This window comes from Solanum stenotomum, chromosome 3 (genome assembly GCF_019186545.1).
Source record: "Solanum stenotomum isolate F172 chromosome 3, ASM1918654v1, whole genome shotgun sequence".
Lineage (NCBI taxonomy): Eukaryota > Viridiplantae > Streptophyta > Magnoliopsida > Solanales > Solanaceae > Solanum > Solanum stenotomum.
In genome coordinates, this window is record NC_064284.1 from 67,496,116 (window position 1) to 67,520,790 (window position 24,675).

The 24,675-nt window shown below is 38.2% G+C and overlaps 2 protein-coding genes across 2 annotated transcripts; both read left to right on the top strand.

Annotated features, from left to right (window-relative positions):
- The first annotated feature begins 364 nt into the window (after positions 1-364).
- On the top strand, positions 365-19,725 carry LOC125860177 (mitochondrial intermediate peptidase, mitochondrial). Its single transcript, XM_049540075.1, has 17 exons — positions 365-671; positions 851-932; positions 1,014-1,066; positions 1,169-1,223; positions 2,066-2,204; positions 2,287-2,341; positions 9,937-10,159; positions 10,881-10,976; positions 13,037-13,156; positions 13,260-13,385; positions 14,107-14,266; positions 14,724-14,836; positions 17,075-17,197; positions 17,291-17,358; positions 17,649-17,784; positions 17,897-18,062; positions 19,208-19,725. Exons 1-17 carry the CDS (start codon positions 502-504, stop codon positions 19,453-19,455), a joined length of 2,133 nt encoding a protein of 710 aa, XP_049396032.1. The 5' UTR covers positions 365-501; the 3' UTR covers positions 19,456-19,725.
- Positions 19,726-20,484: 759 nt separating this feature from the next.
- Positions 20,485-24,675, top strand: LOC125860655 (protein LPA2). The gene is made up of 2 exons (XM_049540655.1): positions 20,485-20,953; positions 24,409-24,675. The coding sequence occupies exons 1-2, from the start codon at positions 20,533-20,535 to the stop codon at positions 24,552-24,554; spliced, it is 567 nt and encodes a 188-aa protein (XP_049396612.1). The 5' UTR covers positions 20,485-20,532; the 3' UTR covers positions 24,555-24,675.

Genomic DNA, 24,675 nt, shown 5'->3' on the forward strand with positions numbered 1-24,675 from the left:
TAGGATCGAAACCCGACTAACTTGACCTCAAGTTAGGGTTGGGTTTGGGATACAGGTCGGGTCCTAGGTTGAGTTGGGGGCGAGGTCGGGAGTCGAGTTCCAAGTGAGGGTCGAGAGTTGAATTTCAGGTCTAAATTGGATTGGTTAGTGACATTGAAAGAGAATTTGAAAAATATTTTTCTTATTTTATATAAGAAAGTCACTTTCCTTGAATTAAATTTGAGGGGAAAAAGTTCATTTGGAACTCTGTAGGTATGCTCCGTTTTTTTTTCAAGTTTAAAATGGTGTAATATAACAAGGGGCATTTTTGTCATTCTTCGGTCAAAATTGTCGTTAGACCTTCTGCGAGAACGCTTTATCAAGCCGATGAACGCCAGTTCTCACCGGACTTTTTTTCCCGGTTTCCAGTTTCTACTGAGCCAGCCCCTTCTGCAGATTGAGCAAACAAGAGGAGCAGAACCTCGTTGTTAAGAGTCAGCAGTTTCGTCTAGGGCGAACGCCATGCACGCTCTAATTCGCAAGTGCGCCGCTGCTCATGTACGAGCCAACTCCAACTTCATCCACATTTCAACATCTACAGCTCCCTCAATCAAAGAGACGGGCCTCTACGGCTTTCATCATTTGAAAACTCCCAAAGGATTCCAACGATTCGTTGACGATGCTATTGAGAGGTAAGCATTTACAAAACAGATAGCAAAAATTCTCTACTTTCGTTCGGTGAATGTCGATTGTTTCGCTTGTCTTTTATTGCAATGTTACAGAAATTGCTTTACTTCATCTGGAGTTAAATAAGTGTTTGCTGTTTCATGTCCTCCACGTGTTTGATAGAAAAATTTCACATGCTTAATAGGTCACAAGAACTTGTGAACTATATCGCTGGCATGCCCTCATCTCCCGAAATTATCCGGGCAATGGATGAGATTTCTGATACTGTAAGTTTGGGTTTTTGTGGTCTAATTCTGCTTTTGTTGAAACAAGACGCCAGACCATAACTGACCTATTTAATTTGATAGGTGTGCTCAGTAATTGATTCAGCTGAATTGTGCAGACATACTCATCCAGACAGGTGGTGAACTAGGATTGAAATAAACCTATGCATCCGTATCTACAGTTTCTGATCTTCTTTTCATTTGCTTTGCGTACTTACATAAAAATTGTCACATTTTAGGGAGTTTGTTGATGAGGCAAGCAAGGCATCCTTGAGAGTAAATGAGTTTTTACACGTAAGGTTTCTGAAATTTGATTGGGTTTATTAGGTTTTTTTTTTTTTGTCTTGCTGGTTATCAAATTTGAAATAATAGCTGCTTAAGCTGTATAATTCCCTACCATCCAAGAGCTCTTACCCACACTCTACGGGAAAGTAAAACCTGGAGATCCATTTTAGACTGATAAAAGTTGAAGGAATATAAAATGATGGTACTTGTGTTTACACTGACTGTTGTATTGGACCTAAATTGCCTCAAATTTCAGCTAGTTAGTGATGTCAAAGAATAAATAGTTGAACTATCTAATGGTAGACAAAAGTCGGATCATTAGGATTTTACATTTTTATGTCACTTGACTGTCTCATTTGGTGTATGCTCCTTGATACACTTTTTGATCTTTGTCTTTTCTCGCACTTGATGGTTGCCAATAATTAGACATAAACTTCAGTAGACTCCTGAAGTTTGAAGTGATCTGGATTCAGTTTATTCTCGCACTGATTATCCTTTGCACATGTCTTTGTCAAATTAACAACTTGAGCCATGAACTGAAGAATCAGATTAATACCAAGTAGAAAATGAAGAAGGTAAAAGTAAATCCACCCTCATGTAGAATCTGTTACTACCTCCCCCCCCCCCCCCCCCCCCCCCCCCCCCCCCCCCCCCCCCCACCCCCTGAGGGGTTGGGGAACCAAAACTGTCTCCAAGCTGGCAATGCTCACTAGATTAATGAAATACTTGTATAAGGGTAGTCTTATTCTGGAAATGTCACTTGTCAGTGATGGATTCTCTTCAAGATGTAGTTGCTTTGGAAGATTCTCAGTGCAATTGGTTTATTGACTTTTTTTCTCCTTGGTATGCAGCATCTTAATACAAACCATAGTATATACAAGGCAGTGAACAAAGCAGAAAAAGACAACAATTCACTCACACATGAAGCGCATAGGGCAGCCCGCTTTCTACGAATGGACTTAGAGAAGGGTGGAATCCATCTTTGCTCTGGTACTTGATTTCTTACAACTGCTGTTTTTCTCGGTAAATCGTTGCTGTTGCACTAATTTAAGAACCTTTGGTGGTTTCACAGAAAAACTGGATCGAGCTAATGAGCTTGCCATTGACATTATTCAGTTGTCTAGAGAGTAAGTGAGAATCGCCTCCTTGTTAGTCTTCCTGGAATTTTATGAACTAATGGACCTTTTTGATGTTTTCTGTAATTTTCATTCTGTTGTTAAAAGAGATCACATGATGCTTGTAGGTCTAGAAGTTGGTTTTGTATTTGAAATGAGATTTACCCACTATTTCTTGCCCTCTTGTGTACTATTTGTTTGAATCACACTTGTCACGACCCGATTCCTCGAGTCATGATGGCACCTATTATAACCCACCAGTAGGTAAGCCAACCCGTAACCCGGAACAACAAGTAATAGGTCTGAGGGCAGAAACTAAACAAGAGTAGGCAAAATTTAAGATAACAATATAAACAAGCGGAAGCAACCCAAAACATAAATACAAATAAAGATCCCTCCTAGAACCTGGAAGTCACTAGTACAGAACTACTGACAAAACGAGTACAAGTCCCAAAAGTGGACCACAGAGACTAGACTGTCTCGAAAGGTAAAAGACAAGTCTATATATACAGATGGAGACTGAAATAGTACAAAACGCCGTGTGCTCACCCCCGTCTCCAGATCAAACTACTCCAAACTGGATCAACGCTGGCCACTGGTGCTCGGACCTGCATCACGAAACAGATGCAGAGTGTAACATGAGTACCAAAACAACAGGTACCCAGTAGGCATCATAGGCCGACTGAACTTGAAAAATAAAGGCAATAGGAAAAGAAGGAATAACACAAACAGAGGTCAAGAACAGAAATCTAAGTAACAATGGAATGCACACAAGTGTAGAAAGAACTAACTAAAGTAATCTATAAGCTAAGTACACCTAAATGGGCCCCCATAAGCCTAAAAGGTACACTCGTGCGCAAGTTTAATTAAAACTCGAACGGACCCCTATAAGCCCGACGAGTACACAGAATAACTATAACTAAAGAGAATTGCATAAGAGAACCCAAAAACGAAGAACATCGAACCAGAACCTCAACCTCAATTAGTAGAATATGATAGTACGGAGGCCGAACCTCGAACCGGATGCTCACCAGAAGTACCCAAGTAACCAATCACAAGTATCAAGTAACTGAGGCCGGACCTCTAACCGGATGCTCTTTATAAGTATTTGGGCGATAGAGGCCGGACCTTAAACCGAATGCTTTATAAAGGTGCCAATATGGTTGTTGAAAGAGTCCCAATCGATCCATGCTCATAAATGTCTGTGGAACGCCGTCCACACTTAGCCAATCAATGTAAGTACTTGGAACCGAATCGAAAATCAAATTCAAATCGCGAAGCTGAACTAGTGTCACCGACATAACTCGTGAAGCCGTAACATCGGGGAAATAAGGATAACTATCGTCGGAGCAAGCGTATCGTCTAGCTAAGGCCCAAACTATCAGACTTAAGTTTGCTACACCAGTCTACAGGGATCTAAGCCGGCCGAGTGACGTCGGGGTAAAACTAAGGCCTATCAGTTCCGAATCATGTATTTCTAAGGCAAGCCCTAGTCAAACCTAAACTAAGGCCCAACATGCTTCAGATAAACAGTAATCAAGCATACAAGCACTCCACATAACAAAGAGGGTCAATTAGTAACACATAACATGCTCACAGTTACCCGATAATTCCTGAAAGAGGCCGAAACATGATTTCTAAACACCTATGCATGATTCAATAACTACCAACCCAAATCCCAACTAATCAATATGCATTCACACTCTCGAGCTCAATCTAAGAGAGGGAAACCGTAGCTTACCTGTAGACTGATCACGCGCGCTCCAAAATCACTCCTCTGGAGCTTTCCCTTTTCGAACGGCCTCGAAGCGCTGACACACTATCAAAAATAGAGTCACAACGTTATTATGGTCGTTTAGACACTAAAATCGCAAGAAACGGAGACGGACCAATTTCGGGGTCAAAACGGGGAAATTCGGACCCGCACTGAAAATTCCGGAATTAACCCCAAAAATAAGTTCTTAACAGCTCCCCGAACTTGTGTTCCATGATGGGACACAATTTGGGGCTCGGAAACAACACAGAACCAACATGCAACCAAAATCCAAATTTTCCTCAAGAACTAAAGAAATGGGACAGCAGTTAATTCAGCATATTTACCATAAACGGATGGTCTATAGTAAATTCCGACAACACCACAACGCTCTCCTCGAAAAATCCCTCAAAATAGACTCAAGAATCGCTGAATTCGGACCTAAAATGGATGAGTAAACAAGTCTCAAAAATCCCAAAATAAAGCTCACAAAAAAAGGGGGTTGTGGCAGCAGGTATTTTGTGGAATTTACCTCGAACGGGAACCCCAAATCAGATTCCGAGCTCACCAACGAGTTGTCCTCGAAAAATCTCACAACTTTGCTTTTTGAATCGCCCAGATTGGAGCTCCAAAGCTCAAGTTATCGCACTTTAAAGAAAATGAAGAATAAAACTAAGTTGGGGTTTTATAAAGGGTGAAACTGGTCGCTAAAAACCCAAAAGCTGGTCGTTAAAGGCCCAAACTCTGGTCGCGAAAGAGCTACACCAGATCTTAGCTTTGGCTAAATTCTTCAAAGTCTCTGACGGGGTGCTCGGAATTCGTTAGGTTCCCGATAAAAAATAAAACAAATATGCTACCCTACTATCAGAGGTCATCTCGATAAAAAGTGGGTCCCACTTCCAAAAGCCATTTTAATCAAAATCCATTGAGGGGCACGGAATGGTCCGAAGGCCTCGGGAGTCGAACGAAAGGTCATTTTAGACCAAACTCAACATTTCGGAGCTAACCGCGCTAACGAAATTTTCATCTGAGCGCATTTTCCAAGAATGTTGACCAAAGTCAATCTTAGGCCAAATTTCAAAGGCTAAAACACCTACTGATCCAAACTCGCATCGAAGGCCTCGATACTCGTGTCAACTATGCTACTAGCCTAATTTGGCCATTCCGGAGCTGATGGAACTGTTAGAATTCTATTCTGAGGTCGTCTTTTTGAACTTTTGATCGAAAATGATCGTTCAAGGTTCATAAGCTCCAAAACACTAAAACTCGCACCATAACCAAACGAACGATCCGGTGACCGAACTGTCAGTCCCAGCAAGTCATGCATGACTTGGAGTCGCTACATGAACGCTCTAAACGACACACAGAAGGCAAGATGCAGAAATGACCAGGAGGGTCATTACAATATCCACTACTAAAAAGGACTTTCGTCCGCAAAAGAAAGGATAAAAATGTACATGAGGGCTCAAATAAGTTGGGGAAATGCTCCCGCATCTCCTGCTTGGTCTCCCAGGTAGCCTCCTCGACTGGACGATGCCTCCTCGACTGGAAGATGCCTCCTCGACTGGAAGATGCCAGGACTGGCTCTCGATCGTAACTGCCTGACATTTCTGGCTAGAATGGCAATCGGCTCCTTTATAAAGGTCAAACGATCATCCAACTCAGCTGAATCATACTGGAGCACATGAGACTCATCTGGAACATACCGGCGCAGCATCGAAACATGGAAAACTGGGTGGATAGCCGATAGTGCTGGAGGTAAAGCTAACTCATAGGCAACCTCGCCAACTACTCTCAAAATCTCAAAAGGGACTATATAGCTAGGGCTAAGCTAGCCTCGTTTCTCGAATCTCATCACGCCCTTCATGGGCGATACTCGGAGAAATACCCGATCGCCAACTGCAAACCTCAACGGCCGACGCCTATGATCCGCGTAACTCTGATGTCTACTCTGAGCCTATCCTGAATCACCCTTACCTGATCCAAGGCCTCCTGAAGCAAATCTGTACCACGCGGCCTAGGCTCTATAGACTCAAAACCAACCAACCAACTGGAGAGCGACAACGCCTACCATATAAGGCCTCAAATGAGGCCATCTGAATACTAGAATGGTAGTTGTTGTTGTACGCAAACTCCACCAAAGGCAAGAATTGGTCCCACTGACCTCCAAAATCCATAACATAGGCCCGCAACATATCCTCAAGGACTTGAATAGTACGCTCCGACTGGCCATCCGTCTGTGGATGAAAAGTTGTGCTAAGGTGGACAGAGGTGCCCAACTCCTCCTGAAAAGCCCTCCAAAAGCTGGAAGTGAACTGTGAACCCCGATCTGAAATGATAGAAACAGGCACACCATGAAGACGAACCATCTCCCTAATGTAGATACGAGCCAACCTCTCGGCACTGAAAGTAGTATGAACAGGAAGGAAGTGTGCTGACTTGGTCAATCGATCCACGATGACCCAAATGTTGTCAACACCTCTAGAAGTCCGAGGCAACCCCACAATGAAGTCCATAGTGATACGCTCCCACTTCCACTCCGAAATGGGTAATCACTGGAACTCGCCACCAGGCCTCAAATGCTCGGCCTTCACATGACCTCTGATGGAAATTTCGACTGCGCCGTTGAGTCCGGAATGTTGAATTTAGTAGGGTAGCATATCTGTTTTATTTTTATCAAGTATCGAAAGAATTTCGAGCACCCCGTCAGAGACTTTGAAGCTGAGCGACCAGAGTTTGGGCCTTTAACGACCAGCTTTTGGGTTTTTAGCGACCAATTTCGCCCTTTATAAAACCCCAACTTAGCTTTATTCCTCATTTTCTTTAAAGTGCGATAACTTGAGCTTTGGAGCTCCAATCTGGGCGATTCAAAAGGCAAAGTTGTGAGATTTTTCAAGGACAACTCATTAGTGAGCTCGGAATCTGATTTGGGGTCCCCGTTCGAGGTAAATTTCACAAAATACCTGCTGCCACACCCCCCTCTTTTGTCTTTTGTGAGCTTGATTTTGGGATTTTTGAGACTTGTTTTCTCATCCATTTTAGGTCCAAATTCAGCGATTCTTGAGTCTATTTTGAGGGGTTTTTCGAGGAGAGCGTTGTGGTGTTGTCGGAATTTACTATAGACCATCCGTTTATGGTAAATATGCTGAATTAACCGCTGTCCTATTTCTTTAGTTCTTGAGGAAAATTTGGGTTTTGGTTGCATGTTGGCTATGTGTTGTTTCCGAGCCCCAAATTGTGTCCCATCATGGAACACAAGTTCGGGGAACTATTAAGAACTTATTTTTGGGGTTAATTCCGGAATTTTCAGCGCGGGTCCGAATTTCCCCGTTTTGACCCCGAAATTGGTCCGTCTCCGTTTCTTGCAATATTAGTGTCTAAATGACCGTAATAACGTTGTGACTCTATTTTTGATAGTGTGTCATAGTTTCGAGGCCGTTCGAAAAGGGAAAGCTCCAGAGGAGTGATTTGGAGCACGCGTGATCGGCCTACAGGTAGGCTACGGTTTCCCTCTCTTAGATTGAGCTCGAGAGTGTGAATGCATGTTGATTAGTTGGAATTTGGGTTGGTAGTTATTGAATCATGCATAAGTGTTTAGAAATCATGTTTCAGCCTCTTTCGGAAATTATCGGGTAACTGTGAGCGTGCTATGTGTTACTAATTGACCCTCCTTGCTATGTGGAGTGCTTGATTATTGTTTATCTGAAGCATGTTGGGCCTTAGTTTAGGTTTGACTAAGTTTTGCCTTAGAAATAATGATTCGGAACTGATAGGCCTTAGTTTTACCCTGATGTCGCTCGGCCGGCTTAGATCCCTGTAGACTGGTGTAGCAGACTTAAGTCTGATAGTTTGGGCCTTAGCTAGACGATACGCTTGCTCCGACGATAGTTATCCTTATTTCCCCGATGTTACGGCTTCACGAGTTATGTCGGCGACACTAGTTCGGCTTCGCGATTTGATTTTCAGTTTGGTTCTAAGGACTTACATTGATTGGCTAAGTGTGGACGGCGTTCCATGGACATTTATGAGCATGGATCGATTGAGACTCTTTCAACAGCTATATTGGCACCTTTATAGAGCATCCGGTTTAAGGTCCGGCCTCTATCGCCCAGATACTTATATAGAGCATTCGATTAGAGGTCCGGCCTCAGTTACTTGATACTTGTGATTGGGTACTTCTGGTGAGCATCTGGTTCGAGGTCTGGCCTCCAAACTGTCATATTCTACTAATTGAGGTTCTAATTTGATGTTCTTCGTTTTTGGGTTCTCTTATGCAATTCCCTTTAGTTATAGTTATTCTGTTTACTCGTCGGGCTTATGGGGGTCAGTTCGAGTTTTAATTAAACTTGCGCACGAGTGTACCTTTTGGGCTTATGGGGGACCCAGTTTCGAGCACCAGTGGCCAGCGTTGATCCAGTTTGGAGTAGTTTGATCCGGAGACGGGATGAGCACACGGCGTTTTGTACTATTTCAGTCTCCATCTATCTATATAGACTTGTCTTTTGCCTTTCGAGCAGTCCAGTCTCTGTGGTCCACTTTTGGGACTTGCACTCGTTTTGTCAGTAGCTTTGTACTAGTGACTTCCAGGTTCTGGGAGGGATCTTTATTTGTATTTATGTTTTGGATTGCTTCCGCATGTTTATATTGTTATCTTAAATTTTGTCTACTCTTGTTTTGTTTCTGCCCTCAGACCCATTACTTGTTGTTCCGGGTTACGGATTGGCTTACCTACTGGTGGGTTATAGTAGGTGCCATCATGACTCGAGGAATCGGGTCGTGACGTTTATTCTTCAATTAAGTAGACTTACGCCATGGAACATTTGAATTTTGACTATATGTTGGATTCAGTCTACTGAATCTTTACCAGTTATGCTATTCTAACTTAAATTTAATTTCTGGGGTGATTATCATATTTCCTAATGGAAAAAGTTATATTCAGTTTTACCCTTCNATATGTTGGATTCAGTCTACTGAATCTTTACCAGTTATGCTATTCTAACTTAAATTTAATTTCTGGGGTGATTATCATATTTCCTAATGGAAAAAGTTATATTTAGTTTTACACTTCGGGGTGGCCCAGTTGTTTGGGCTTGGGACTTCCATGTTGGAGGTCTCAAGTTCGAAACCCTTGCCAGCGAAAGCAAGGGGTTTGCCTTCTGGGTCGAGCTCGTCGCACCGGGCTTGCTATTGTGGGTTATCCTGTGTGCACCCAAAGGGTTGCGGTTTTCCTTGTCATTAAAAAAAATAAAATAAATTATATTCAGTTTTTCACAGATCTGTAGTTGAGTTTAAGTGAGCACCCATGCAGCACATGCAACTTTTTTTTAGATGATTTACTGAACTAGCATTTGGAGAAGTTAAAATTTGATGTTTGACTGAGATTTGTTTTGTTTCTTTTTAATTAATGTTTTCTTTAATTTGTTTATAACAAAGCTCGTATTTTTCAGGCTTAGTTTATGCATCTAATTTGAAATGCATCTAAATTTGCATAAGCAGAATTAAATAGGTGCTCAGTATTATGCTTTTCAACTGTGAACTCTTGAGTAATACCTTTGAAGGCCTCTAGCTGGTGAAGGGTCAAAAGGAGCCGTTCATCTCCTCCTTCCTTTTCCTCTTCCTTGATGACAGTACAATTTTTTCTCTTCTGTTCAGTGTAAGTGGCAGTTATGGGACCAATGATGTAGTCTTTGCAAACTCACCTCTGGGTTATCTGCTGGAACAGGACTCTATTCAGCTCTTAATTTCATTTTGACTATTGTTTATTGCATAATGTATCAATTTTCCTGTAATGTTTCTAGTCATGCAGCTCCGTATGACTGAATGAATGCTCATTTTTCCTTTTTCTTTTTGTCAGGTATAATGAAAATATTATTACTGACCCAGGCCATGTGGATATATTTCCAGCGTCTAAGATCCCTAAAAAATTGCACCATCTTGTCAGCCCTATCTATCGTAACCTGCCAGGTTCATCTAAGGGATCTTGGGGGTTAAGAGATAAAACCAAAGAAAAAGGATTTCGCTTAGCAACTGAGTCAAGTACTCTGCAAGGCTTTCTTCAATGTGCATCAGATGCTGGGGTAACATTAAGCAACCTCGGATTTCTGTTAGTTATAACTTAATCCGGTTGAGAATTTTTTTAAATGGTTTTTAGAGCAATCAAAATTATACATATCTACATTAGTACATGAACTTCTTCCCTGTTCACTCTCTCGTAGTGTCGGTAAACTAAATCATTAGCAGCTCAAGGTAAACCTCTTACATTAACATAGATAATCATGGATGACAGTCTTTGTCAAAAAAAAAATCATGGATGACAGTGGAAGCCTAGAAAACATAATATCTATTTCAACAATTAATGGGTTTATGTATGGGAGTCTTGAATGATGAATTTAGACTTAGGGAAAGGAAAAGAGAAGACCACCAAAGAAAAAAAATGATTATGGCACCAATTCATGAATTGTGCATCAATTTTTGGACTTGGCAAATATGGAGAACATAAAAGATGTGGACGATCCTTTGCTCTGTGAATCACAATTTTTCACTTTATTTCTACTAAGTGCAATTACCTTGTTATTCCTTTCCTCATATAAACACCTTTCGACATCCAAAAGATTTCATCTAATCTCTCTATACATTGACAGGTTAAGAAGAGACTTAAACATTTATATTTCTCTCAACTGTTTTTACCTTATTTGTTTATTTTCATGATCTTTCGTTCAAATACTGATGGGAAAAAGAAAAGAGCTTTACATTCAATGACTGAAAGATTTAGTGTATTTTTCTCATGATCTTGTCCAGGTCAGGAAGGTGGCATATGTTCAAGGAAATTCTGTTCCACATGCAAACCTTGAGGTTCTTGATAAGCTTATTGCAACTAGACACGAATTTGCACAGGTTGGTGTGTGGACACTTTTGGTCTAGCAAAGTGATTAGTTTTTGTTGAATTGTGTTAAGTTCTCATCAAAAGAATTGAGTGATCTTTTCATCAAAAAACTTAAGCTATTAGAGAAAGGGCACTTCAAATTCTAAATTATTTAGTTCTAGAACAAGCCTCCTCATTTGTAGCCTGATTCTATTTTTTGGGCCTAGCATGTGGAGATTTTGTTTATCGGTAGCAGTAAGGATCCTACACAAAACCTCTGCATGTTGTTATTTAAAAGTGTAAGTTGTTCGAGAAGGGACATTTTTAATTAGTTCTGAAACATTGTGTGAAATAAGAGAGTAAAGTTGATTTGAATCTTTGATGATACTGTAATACAAGATACACTTATTTATTGGTGTGAGATACATTCCACAAAAGGTGATTTGATGATATAATGAAATACGAGACACACCTATTTGTTGGTTTGATATACATTCTATGTATCTGCATTTTAAATTTAATCAATGAGTGGCTAACTTAATATTAACACGTAATGTTGCTAAATTCAAACATGTACCTAGAACTCATGGTAGAGATACCAAGTTGAGTTTGCTTATTTGGAAAACATGTAAAGCAAATAGTCCAGTTGGTTGTTGAAAACTTTGCAGCAAAATCAGTAAAAAAAATTATCATCGCAGAATCTCATCAGAGAAGTCTAGTCGTTGGAATCTCGCTGGAAATGGCTGAAAAAGAGGCGCGCCGCTGAAAAATCACTGGACAAGATATATAGTGCTGTTGAAACGGTCACTCCAAAGAGGCATGGTATTGCTGGAGCAGCCAGACTGGCAGTATAAGGTCGTAAGCCAGTAGACGGAAGCTACTTTAGTCTCTACCAATATCATAGAGGTTCTGATGCCATGTGGTCAAATAAGAAAATAAAGAAGATGACCTAATGAAAATGGAATTTATGAAAGACCTAATTTTAGATGTGACCTAATTCTAATGCATCAGTTTCATTACAAATTTTGTAGTTGTGAATTTTTGTTTCAAAATAGAACTTCAAATTATACTGAGAGCTGATGGAATGTCCTTTAAGCTTACCCTTTCCAAGTACAGGGGTGAAGTCAGGGATATTATTTACACTTGTTGTATGCGTGAGTCTGTATGTACATAGGCAACAACCTTTATGGATATTTTCTTTTTGAGGATGAGTTAGGCCCAAAATTCATTTCTTTACATGGTATCAGTGCATGTGGAGCTCCACATGCTCCTATGTGGAGCTCCTGGGATAAAATCTCACCGCCATTCATTATCAAATGGATTTTCCACATACTTGGCCCATGAAAAAGAATTAGGCCCGCACGTGAGGAGGCATGTTGAGAATACTATTAAATAATAAAAACTATTCTCTCTCTAATAGCTGAACTTTTTAGACGAGATAGTCACGCACTTCAACATGGTATTAGTAGTATCAGGGCTGGCAAAGGTCCTAGGAATCAAATTTCACCGTCACCCATTATCAAAAAAAAAAATTGTGTGCTTGACCCATGAAAAAGAATCAGGTTCACACATGAGGGAGCTTGTTGAGAATACAATTAAAAGAATAACAGCTTACGCTTTTAGATGTGATGGTCACATACTCCCAAGGAAAAAAAATATAAAAACATGAGAACATGATGCAAAAAGGTACTATTGGAGTAGAATACATCTGGACCTTCCCTTTATAGTTTCCATATGAATAGCAGCATAAGAAGATATAGTAAAATATCTTGTCACAATCTAAACAGGAAAGTAAGATAACTATTTCGGGGCAGAGACTGTAACTTGTGATTAGCAATGTTGAATTTATATTTTCCTGATTCGACCAATCATTATTCAGTACTTTTTTCCATCTTTGGTTCAAATCGAATTTCAAGTGGAAGAAATCCAAAGATATTTTACAGCCAGATAGCTCTCCTTGATTCTCACTATTCACTATTACTTCCACTTGTTCATTTATAAACGATGTTTTAGATTTTACTAAGCATCTTTCCCAAAAGAAAAAAGAGACATTGTTGTCAATACTAATATGCCTTGCCCTTTTAATTTGCAGCTTATGGGGCATAAATCTTATGCTGAATTTGCTCTGCATGCTACTATGGCTGCATCTCCTGAAGTGGTCATGTCCTTTTTGCTTGAGATGAGCAAAGTGGTCAGACCCAAGGCTGATCAAGTATGTCCTGGGAGTAGATTTTACTTTATATGAATGAGACACTGATTATGTTATTCTGTAGGACCTGTTTCAAGCTCTTCTAAATGTTCATATGTTTGAATAGGAGTTTGAGGCGATTCAGAATTTCAAGAGAGAGAATATAGGTGATCCCAATGGAGAGTTGGATCCATGGGATGAGGCGTACTTCACATGGTTGATGAAGTCTGCAAAATACAAGTTGGACTCCTCGGTAAAGAGTTAAGCCTAACGGTTTTTCCGTTATCTTTGCTACTTCTTTGAGCTTTTATTATCAAGGTGTATCAATGCTCTCCTTACTCTGCATTCTTATTTTCGTGTATCCATAGATAGATGAGAACGTACAATTTATTTGATGATAGCTAATCAGGGATGCAAAGTCATTGATTAAATTGAACTAAAAATGAAAACTAAAGCATGTTTCCCAGGCATTGAGAGGTCAGGGTCCTCCTGGAACTCAAAGCATTGAGGTAAATACTTAGTCTTTAAAAAGGATTTGTCCACATCCTTGTTTTCCTGCTTGGAGCAAATCTAGCACCACCGTTACGGTCTCGGTCTTTGTCAAAGTGTAGTCTATTTCATGTGCAACTAACATAATTGAATAAATTGGTCTTGGTCTTGTGTTCTTATTTTTTTTTCATGGAAATGTTACCTTTCATTTGTTCTTGTTGGGGAAGTTGGATGTAAATCTTAAAATGAGGTGGACGGAGGAGAGAGCATACACTTGAAAAAATTGAGGTGTACTTATTTCCTGTTTCTGCTTACTTTTGTTGTGAATGGGTATGCCATATAGACCTGCACTATCTAGAAGTACTTATAGAATTCTGATTCAGCTGACATATGAAGTGCATAATGCTGCTCTAATGAAGACTTTTACATGCTCTGAAGGGTTTTCTCTTTTTTGACAGAACTATTCTTGTCTATCAATATTGCAGGTTATAGCATCATATTTTCCTTTACAACAGTGTATTGAGGGTTTGAAGGTTTTGGTTGAGTCACTCTTTGGTGTGACCTTTCATGGAGTACCCCTTGCACCTGGTGAATCATGGCATCCTGATGTGATGAAGATAGTGCTACATCATCCTACTGAGGCAAGTTTAATATACTAGAAATAGTGGCTGTCTTGTTATATTGTAACATATGTCATATTAACTATGAGATTACTGAATTCCCAGTTCCGACCTCTTCAAGAGAATTCCTTTTCTTTCTTTATATTAGCCTTTTCCTTTTGAGATGATAAATTTGGTGTGGCAAAGGGGAAATCTCCTTCGTGATTGTTATTACTAATGCTATTTATTTACTAATCAACCTATCAGTACATTGACATGAATCATTCCTCTTCTTTGCAATATTGCCCTTTGGACGGCAAGAATGGACTAGTTGTCAATAATTCAGAATGTTGGCAGATTTAACTTAACTTTACCTTTCTTCTTTCTGTTGACTTGATCATTTAATATCCTGATGTGCATTTGGCTCTTTCATTAATGTCCATTTAGTAGTAGTCTTAACATCCATCCACTTGAACTGGTTTATAACACATGTTTTCAGGGAGACCTGGGGTACTTATACCTCGATCTAAAATCAAGAAAAGGTAAACATCCCATTTGTGCTCATTTTGCTATCCGAGGAGGGCGTCGAGTTTCTGAGACAGAATACCAACTTCCTGTATGTAAGAGCATTATTCTCTTTTTCTTCATATCAGTTTTTCATTATATGCTACACATGTAGTTTCTTGTATCTCTATGTGGCAAGTGGCTATAGTAACTTGTAAGTCTGAGGAATACAGAACCACCAGGAAATGCTCTGTTGATCAGTCAACCTCTTTTAAAATTGACTTTTCAACTACCTGCTTAGATTGGGTATGATGTGTTATTGGTACTTAAATTTCACAACTCCCTGGAAATTGGTAAAGATCAAGTGTGCTTGCACCTGCCTAGCTTAAAACTGGACAATAATTCTGAAGGTCAACCAATAAGTTTATTATAGTATTTGGCTTTATTCTGATAGACCTCAAAATTTTCTTAAATGAAATGTTTATTTCTACTTGCAAGTTGTGGATTTTGTGATTTTTACTTCCTTTTTTCCTATTTATACGATGCATTTTCCTTTTTAGTGTGTCCCAAAAAGAATGATACTACCTTCCCATAATTACTACTACTACTAACAACTTAGCTTCAAACTTGCCCTTTTACTCTTATGAGAAAATTTATAGCCACACAAATATCTATGGCTTCTTTTAGACCACAAGTTCTTAAGTAATTTCTTTCTTGACCTTTGTGCACAGTCAAACTGCATCACATAAAATGAGATTGGATGGAATACGTATTATTTTAATGTGTTTTCAAAGGTCACCCAGAGAAGTTGTTTTTACTTTATGCTAATAGAAACTTGTCCCAAATAAAATGTTTGTTTTTACTTGTAAATTATTAGGTTTCTATAATCTCAAGGTAGTCTTTTTTTTTTTTTAAATGGTGAAGGTATTATCAATAAAAGGTACCAAGATGGTAAAAAAAAAATGTACCGAACTCGAGACAGATCAGAAACTACTGTACAGTGTGTACTACAACAAAGATGCAACTACTATCTTCCTCCTGACATTTCCAAGAAATCCATATACTGCTCCATACTTTCAATTTGCCTGCTATTACACCGGAAAAAAAGATTGAACAATTGTGCTTAGTTCTAGAGATAAAGGCTTTTTTGTCCTTCAAAACAAGCTCTATTCCCTTCCAACCATAGAGTCAAAAAAAATCATAGAGGAATAGTGATCCTGATTTGTTTCAAGTATTTTGAATTCCCTGTCCCTGCCAGCACTCCAGCAGACCCCTCATGCTATTAGGTATTGTCCAAGAAACACCACCAGATACTGAGGAATATATCCCAGCACTGCCTGGACCATTTACATTGGAGAAACAAATGTTCTATTGATTCCTGATCTCTTCACACAAATAACACCTGTTAACAATAGAGAAACCTCTCTTCTGGAGATTATTCTGAGCTATGAAAGCTTCAAAGGCTGTAATCCAATCAAAGCATGCCACCTTTGATGGGAGCTTTATCTTCCAGGGCCAATTAGGTTCCCAACAGTCTGATTGCCTCATCAAAATTCTGTAACAGTTACCAATTGAGAATTTATAATTCTTACTATCTGCCCTTATCAAGGATTCCCTTCGGTTCTGATCAGTAACTCAATCTAGCTGTTGCAACATCTGACAGAAACAATCCACTCATCCACTTCCCAGTCATTCAAGTTTCTTATAAAATATACTTGCTTGCCTGAACTTGAATGAAATTCAGCTATAGTACCACTCTTATTGATGGAGAAACTGTATATCACTGGAAATTTGATCTTTAAGCTTTCATACCCTGTCCAGTTATCTTAGCACAACCTAACGTCTTCAGCATTTCCCACTTCTATTTTAATGTGACTGAGACTCAACCCACAACCTGCTAATGTTTTTCCAAATCCATCCTCTCGAAGTCGAATGTGAGTTTCAGGACAAGGTCTCCAACCATCTCTTTTACCATAGACAGCTTCAATTATCTTCTTCCAGAATGCTTGATCTTCTGAATTATATTTCCACAACCACTTGAAAATCAAACTCTTGTTGTGCATCTTCAGATTTTTTACTCCCATTCCTCCCCCCTTTCTGTCCCTCATAACCTTATCCCATTTAACCAGATGAAACTTTCTGTGTTTGGCATTCTCCTCCCAGAAGAACTGATTCCTTAAATGCATATATCATGCTAGAGTCTACTTTAAGCTCACTGCTTCATGGATATTCTGTGGATCGTTGCAGTAATTCTATTGTATTTTACCTAGTTATTGAAAATGATCTGTGCATGTTAACTATTTTACCTAGTAGGAGTAATTGAAAATGATCTGTGCATGTTAATTTATAGGTTGTAGCGCTTGTTTGCAATTTCTCTGGGTCGAGTTTGGCTCCGGTGAGGCTTAACCATTCTGAAGTAGAAACACTTTTCCATGAGTTTGGGCATGCTCTACATTCATTGCTTTCAAGAACGGTACTAGTTTTATTCTGATTCTATTTGCTAGTGGTTTTCACTTATGCTTTGAAATCATAATCGAGTTCACTTGATTGCTGGCTACCTGTGCAGGAATACCAACACTTTTCCGGTACGAGGGTGGTTCTTGATTTTGCTGAAACGCCTTCAAACCTATTTGAGTGAGCCAAATGCAATATCTTTGATCCATACTTTTCATCAGCAATGAAGAAAATGTTTAGATGCACACTGCTCATTTGATTATCTGCTGTTTATTTACCTTTTTCTTTCTTGTGATATCGTCGTCATTAGATTTGGCACGAAATGGAAAAGTCTTTTAATTCTAGTTTCAGGTTAATCCACCACTATTATGCAATATACATGCTATTTATTCTATCTTCAGGATAAATGCGCATGTTATTGCCGTCTTATCAGTTAGTACTAAAGCTTTTTAACTGCTGTTGATCCATAGGTCCTATGCCTGGGATTATCGGGTGTTAAAGACATTTGCTAAACACTACTCAACTGGTGATATTATTCCCAAAGAACTTGTAGAATCAATGGTGGGAGCTAAAAAGATGTTTGCTGCGACTGAATTGCAACGCCAGGTATGCTTTACGGGCCCCTTCCTAGTTAACTCTTTTATAAGCATTTCTTCAGTTCCACTTTATCAAACTTGAGGCAGGAATTTTGACCTATGCAACTTTCTCATTTATTCAGATTCTCTATGCATTAGTTGATCAAACGCTCTTTGGGGAGCAGCCATCCACAGGGATAGATACGATGGCAATAGTTGCAGATTTAAAAAGACAACATACAAGTTGGACGCATGTGGATGGAACACATTGGCATACCCGATTCAGTCACCTTACAAACTATGGCGCAGGTATCAGAACATTATAATTCATAGTTAATTGACTCATGTTTGTGATAGTTGCCTGTATATGTGAGAATATTGCACTATTTTTTGTCTGATATACCATCTGCACACCTACTGTTTGGCTATTCAGACATAATTTACTAGAAATGCATGATTCATAGTTGGTGGTCCAATCAGAACGTTTTTATCAACTTTATACTAAGAGCTAAAGTCTGTCTTGAAAAGCGAACTAAGTGATAGATTGGTTGCTTGGTAGATGTGGCATTCCTCTATAATTTGTTGTGCGATTCTCAGAACTCAGTGGTAGTGAGAGACAGTGATGGGGCCAGTTAAAGTTTTGGCAAGATGTTATGGTGGGTGGTATTTTCGTTATTGCCTTTTCTTCTTACTGAGTGGTTAGATCATGTATTCTCCTTTTCTGGACGTCAATTTTTCGTTCTTAGAGACCTCTGCAATCTTATCGAAAGGGGATTCGATTGATGAACCAAAATTTTGAGATGCCACGACTACTAATATAAATTAAAATATGTTTTGTAATCAAATGATCATGTCCATAAAGGTTTTTTGTTCCCTAAAAGGCAATAGTTGACATAGGAAATTCACTGCTTCATATAGTGTAATGGAGAACTGTGGAAATAGCAGATGCAAGAATTTTCTATTCCATAACATACAACCCTTTTATTTTCAACGTGTTCTAGTTGTAGAGTTCTGTTCTTAAAGCTGTACATGCAGAAGATTTTAGTTTAGAGTGTAATAAATAATTACCTTTTCCAGAAGGTAGAGCAACATTCGTATTAGATATTTGTGAAGATTTTCTGTCTTCATTGCTATTTGACTTATTTCTTTTTGATAAACATTGCTATTTGGAATGCTTGGTTTTGAATCTCTGGATTTTATCAGTTCTTTTTGAGAATAGTAACAGTAAGGATTTTGTCAATTCTTCTTTTTGAGAATAGTAACAGTAAGGACTTTGTCAATTCTTTTTTGAGAATGGTAACAGTAAGGTCCAAGGATTTTGTCAATTCTCTTTTGAAAATGATAATTGTAAGGATTTTATCAGTTCTACGGTAGCTTATATCCATTGAATTTTTAGTTTTGCTCAGTGCCCTTGCTAAGAAAATGGTGCAATAACTTTTGCCTTACTTGTGCAGGTTATTATAGCTACTTGTATGCAAAATGCTTTGCCACGAGTATCTGGCAAAGGATGTGCCAAGAGGATCCTTTATCATTGGACACTGGTTCTGCTTTAAGAACAAAATTCTTGCAGCATGGAGGAGCCAAAGATCCAGCTGATATACTGAATGATCTTGCTGGGAGTGGCATTGTAAGGAGTTGTCATGGGGGAATAATACCGGACATTACAAGCCTTTGCAAGGAAATGGAACTCTTGAAATGCTAAAAGGAGTTCTACCCCCTGCATTGAGAAAACACATTCCCTCCACTGTACTAAACCATGAATTGTGCACGCAGATAGCAGCCCACCATTGAAGAGTTGGAGTTGATTTTAAAAGAAGCTTTCCATCGTAATAACAACTAAATAGCGCTGATATGGTGATTTCATCATGGCCAAGCAAGCAAATTGAAGTATTTTCAAGCATGTCATTCTTTAAGATGGCGTTCAGAGGAAACATCTCATGGCCAGACTATTTATTGAGCAATTCTTCGGAGAAACTACTTGTGTATTTTGATTATTTTTTGCTTAATTTGGATAGTGTTTCTATATCTGATAAAACCAAAGAGATGTAATGATGCTGGGAGTATATCAACAACAACATATCTAGTGTAATCTTACAAAGTGGAGTTTGGGGAGGATAAAGTGTTCATAGACCTTACCCCTATTTTGGAGGTAGGAGACTGTTTTCGATAGATATTCAGCTGAAGAAAAAAAAAACAGTCCAAAGCAGTATAGAGAAAGAAATAACAAGAAGTTGCTAGGAGTATATCAATGTGTGAAATGAATTTTCACCAAAGAAAGGGTGTTTGGTTAAGGGGTGCACGTAGGTTGGTTTGATGTTTATTGGTTTTCGGTTTGTAAATATGCTAAATCAATAAAATAAGATACTTATTATTGATTTTTCATCCTGTTCGGTGTTGATTTTATCAACAAGAATTTACTCCTTTAAAACTCTACACAAATTACAAGTAGAGGCAAATTCAAATACATTATTGCTAAAACAAATTTGATTGCTTTCTTGTTAAGTAGCTCTATATCAATATCTCAAAAAGAAAAATAATATCAGTTCACACTAATCTCAAAAAAGAAAAATAACACCAAATTAACAATGATAAAAAATGTAAAAGAAAATGGGGTCTATCTTTAAAATTCAAAGTCACTATAATTTTAGTTTATTTTCTGGGATAAGAAATAAGGAAATGTGTGCTAAACATAAAAGGCAATTGAGAGTGATGATTAAAGAAAGAAGAAGAGAAGAAAAAAAATTAAAAAAGAGGCAGTTAACAACAAAGTAAACTGAAAATGGCGCTACTACTGAACTCACCACATACGAAGAGACCTCATCTTCATCTTCATCTTCTCCACTCTCAACGACATCAACACTCCAACCCCAGAAATTTCTCCATCAAATTCCAGGACTCTTCTTCTGATAATTCTTCAGAGGACACCGCATCATCTTCGGTGGCCAAGAAGGTAGCCAGCTCGAGTTCTTTAGGTTTTGGGTCATCGGTTTCCACCACAGTAAAGAAGAAACAACAAAAGGGGAAAAGAGAGAGGGATACAATTATCCGACGAGAACCCATTCAAAAGCCCAGCTTAGCTACCCAACCAGCGGAGGAATCTGGATCCAAGGAATTTCAGAAAAATGAGAGTGCATTTCTTCTTGCTTGGTTAGGACTTGGTGGAATTATCCTTGTCGAGGGTATTCTTCTTGCTGCCTCAGGTAAAACTTGTGGCCCACGCCCCCTTCATTTTTCACCCTTTAATTGTATTTGTAATTTGCAGTAACTCTTCTTTTCTTTTGATATATAAGTGATTGTCTGATTAATTCTTCAAATACTTATTGATTAGATGCATACTTGTATATGGGTTTAGTCCCAATTTACCTCTTCTCATGCACGTATAAACAGGGGTGCAGCTAAAGGGAGGAAAAGAGTTCAATCTAATTCCCTTAGTCGGGATATTCAGATATCGTACTGTGCAATTCGGGCTAAAACAAACTTTTTTGGTTATATATTAACTGTTGAATCTCCTTGACATAAATGAAGATTCTAGGAGTTCCAAAATTGCTTTAGATCACATCCTAGGTGTGAGTGACTCTCTAGTACTTGTTTTAATTCCCTAGTATGAATTTCTGAAAACTTCTAGTGATATGTGTACGACCTTTGAAGTGGTTGTGCCTCAACACAGTGTATCAGGCAGATATTAAAGCTTAAGTGAGTTAAGAAGAAGACATTGGTGATTAACAATTACATCACAGTACTCTCTTATGTACATTATAGGTTTCTAATGCAGAACTTACATGTAAATATAATAAGGTGTATTCACGATTTCACCTGTGACAAGACACCATAGTTGTGAAAATGAGTACCAGACATGCATAAGCACAGTTAGAGAAAAGTGTTAATTTTGAATATAAGCATATAGAAGAACTAAAAGAACAAATCTACGATGTATTCATAAATGTACCAATAGAGAATACTTTCCATCTTTACATGATGTTTCCTAATTATTCTTGGGTTATACCATGAGCAATCATTTCCATGTATAATGATATTACTGATTCCAGGGGTAATCTTCTGAAAACTTCTGGTGATATGCGTACGACCTTGAAATGCTTTTGCTTTAACAAAGTGTATCAGGCAGATACTAAAGCTTAATTGAGATAAGAAGAAGTTAATGATGGTAACAATCGCATCACAGTCCTCAACAGAAAATGAAAACCAGAAATAGTCATCAGTATTGATAAGCTATGTTGCTCGGACTCTTCAAAAATGTCAACGGGTGCGTGTCGGATCCTCCAAAAATAGTGTATTTTTGAAGGATCCGATACGGGTGCGGCAACATTTTTGGAGAGTCCGAGCAACTTAGTTGATAAGTAATACAAAAGATAACTCTCTTATATACGTTAAGGTTTTACAATTTAATGCAGAACTAACACGGGTGTATTCGAGATTTCACTTGTGATAAGACACTATAGTTGTGAAAATGAGTACCAGACATTTATAAGCACGGTTAGAGGAAAGTGTTAATTTGGAATATACACATATAGAAGAACTAAAAAGAATAAATCTACGATGTATTTATAAAAGTACCAATAGAGAATATTATAGATGCCGTTTATATTTATTCAACTACATCAATTTGGAGTAATTTGACATAGATATTGAAATATATTTGTTGAACCCGTACAGTATAGACAAACTATCTAAGTTCCAATGTCCAACAAGAACTCTGTAGGGTTTAGCAAAGGGAATCTAGTAAGTGTTAGACATTCAGAGATGGATTTAAGGGGGGAAGGGGGCATGTACCCCTAAGGATTTTTAAATCCCCCTCCCCCCCACCAATCCCAAAAAATAAGGAAAAAGAAACCTAGTATTCCAAATGCAACAGCAAACAAATGTAAACTAATTTCTAATGCATCATAGACAAGTGATGAAGTGCTTGACATTTGAGAAATAAAGTGAAGATGAGAATTTATATAAAGCATTTCATAGAATATGATTACCAAGGTCTAATCATTATAATCATACAACTCTTAATATTTAACAGCTCAATCTTTCTTGATAGAGCCAATTATAATAGTTCTGACTATGTTCCAAACCCTTTGTCGTAAATCTCCTAGTTCACAAATGGACACATGCCTATGATAAAATTGAGGGTGTAAATTCCCAAAGTGCTAAGAGAGTAAGTATAAAGGAGATCTTTTTGGTGACCCGTCCAGTATTTGCCACAGTTTCCTTGTCAATATAGTGTTGGTCTCTATATACCATAGAGTTTTCAATTCATACCATCTTCATTTCTGTTGAAAGTTTATTTAACAGATTGTAATTTAGAATCTATCTTAACACATATGTAACTCCATGTTAACAAGATCAATTGTGCTTAACTAGTGCTAGGTTCCCTCCAAGTTCTGAAAATAAAAATCTCCATTTCAAAGTTTTCTATTTTTATGATCGGTCTGCTCATTGCCTACTCTCTTCTCCAGTTCTCCTCAAGAAATGGTGCCAATCAACAAAGTGGTGTTCAGTCTCCATACCTCAAGTTGGTCTGTGAGCTGCACTTATTCTGGAGAATGTTATTTGAACCACAACATGGTTTTCCAGCTTTAAACACTGAAATGCAACTTCCGTCGGAATAAAATTCCTATAAAGGCAGAAAATTTTAAAACTACTATCCTAATGGTGTCCAATAGAGTGGTAAGGGTGGAAGACTTAAGAATATAAAAATTAGGAGACACGTATGAGTTGGTCTCTCACAAGTGCCTCTCTAGTACTCTATTAGGGGTCGTTTGGTAGGGTGTATAAGAATACTGTTGAATATGGTGTATTAGTACTGTTGCCTTTAGTAATGTTGTGTTAATTATTTTTTATGCATTGTTTGGTTTGGTGTATTAAAAATAGCATGAATATCATAATTTCTAAAAAAAAATTGTTTACAAAAGTACCCTCTATAAATATGGTGGAAATGATGCGGAAAAGATTTTGAGGGACAATTGTGGCTTTAACCATGCTAATGCATGCATTAAAAACCCTTGCATTGCTAATAACATAGTTTGCTATGTATTAGTTATGCATAGGATAATACCAAATAGAGTGTAACTAATGCAAGTTGAAAAACTATACCAAATAAGGTATTAGTAATACACAAAACTAATGCATGCATTATTATTTTTAGTGCATCCTACCAAACAACCCCTTTAGTGTTGATGCTGGACATGAAAACAGTTTAAAAATAGGCAGCATGAAGCTTGGTGTTCATGTTTCCTACAAGTTCTCCTTAATAGCATTTGCTTGGAATGACATAGTATTAAAGGACCAAGCACTTCCCACAATATGATGATATTTGATAACATCAAGTTAGGAAGCATGAGCATTGTTACAGTCTATAATCATAATTTTTCACAACTTCCTTTTTTTCATCAAAGGTTGAACATTTGTTCTTGTAACTAAGTACTAACAGAGTGAGTAGATTACAGTTTCAGAACTTACTAAAAGTAGTTTGACATAAGTTGTGTTGTCATGATACACAGCGTAAATATTTCTCGCTTTAAATATCTCCATTGATAGAAATATTTGGATTTGATGAATTAGTTTGACATTGCAGCTGAATCTATAAGCAATTACTTTAGATATGTATATGTCCACGTGGAAATTCTTACTCTTCTGTTGCATATAGGCCTTTTACCAGAGGCATGGGACAATTTTTTTGTGAAGTATCTGTATCCATCCTTTACTCCGACGGTCTTCCTGTTTGTGGCTGGAACAGCTGGCTATGGAGTGTTGAAGTACCTGCAGAATGAGAAATTTAATAGTGAAAACTGATACTTTTTGCATGTATTATATAGTATTTAGGTAACTTTAGTTTTGTTCAGTCATGTAAACTACAAATGTGAAACTCTGACAATGTAATTCTAAGAAATACTTCTGAAAGTGGATTATACCT

Bases quoted from the DNA above. Each gene is read 5' to 3' on its own strand.
- LOC125860655 (XM_049540655.1), top strand. From the start codon at position 20,533: ATGGCGCTACTACTGAACTCACCACATACGAAGAGACCTCATCTTCAT. The intron at 20,954-24,408 runs GTAAAACTTGTG...TGTTGCATATAG, and splicing joins TATTCTTCTTGCTGCCTCAG to GCCTTTTACCAGAGGCATGG.
- LOC125860177 (XM_049540075.1), top strand. From the start codon at position 502: ATGCACGCTCTAATTCGCAAGTGCGCCGCTGCTCATGTACGAGCCAAC. The intron at 2,342-9,936 runs GTAAGTGAGAAT...TCTTTTTGTCAG, and splicing joins ATTATTCAGTTGTCTAGAGA to GTATAATGAAAATATTATTA. The intron at 14,837-17,074 runs GTATGTAAGAGC...GTTAATTTATAG, and splicing joins AGACAGAATACCAACTTCCT to GTTGTAGCGCTTGTTTGCAA.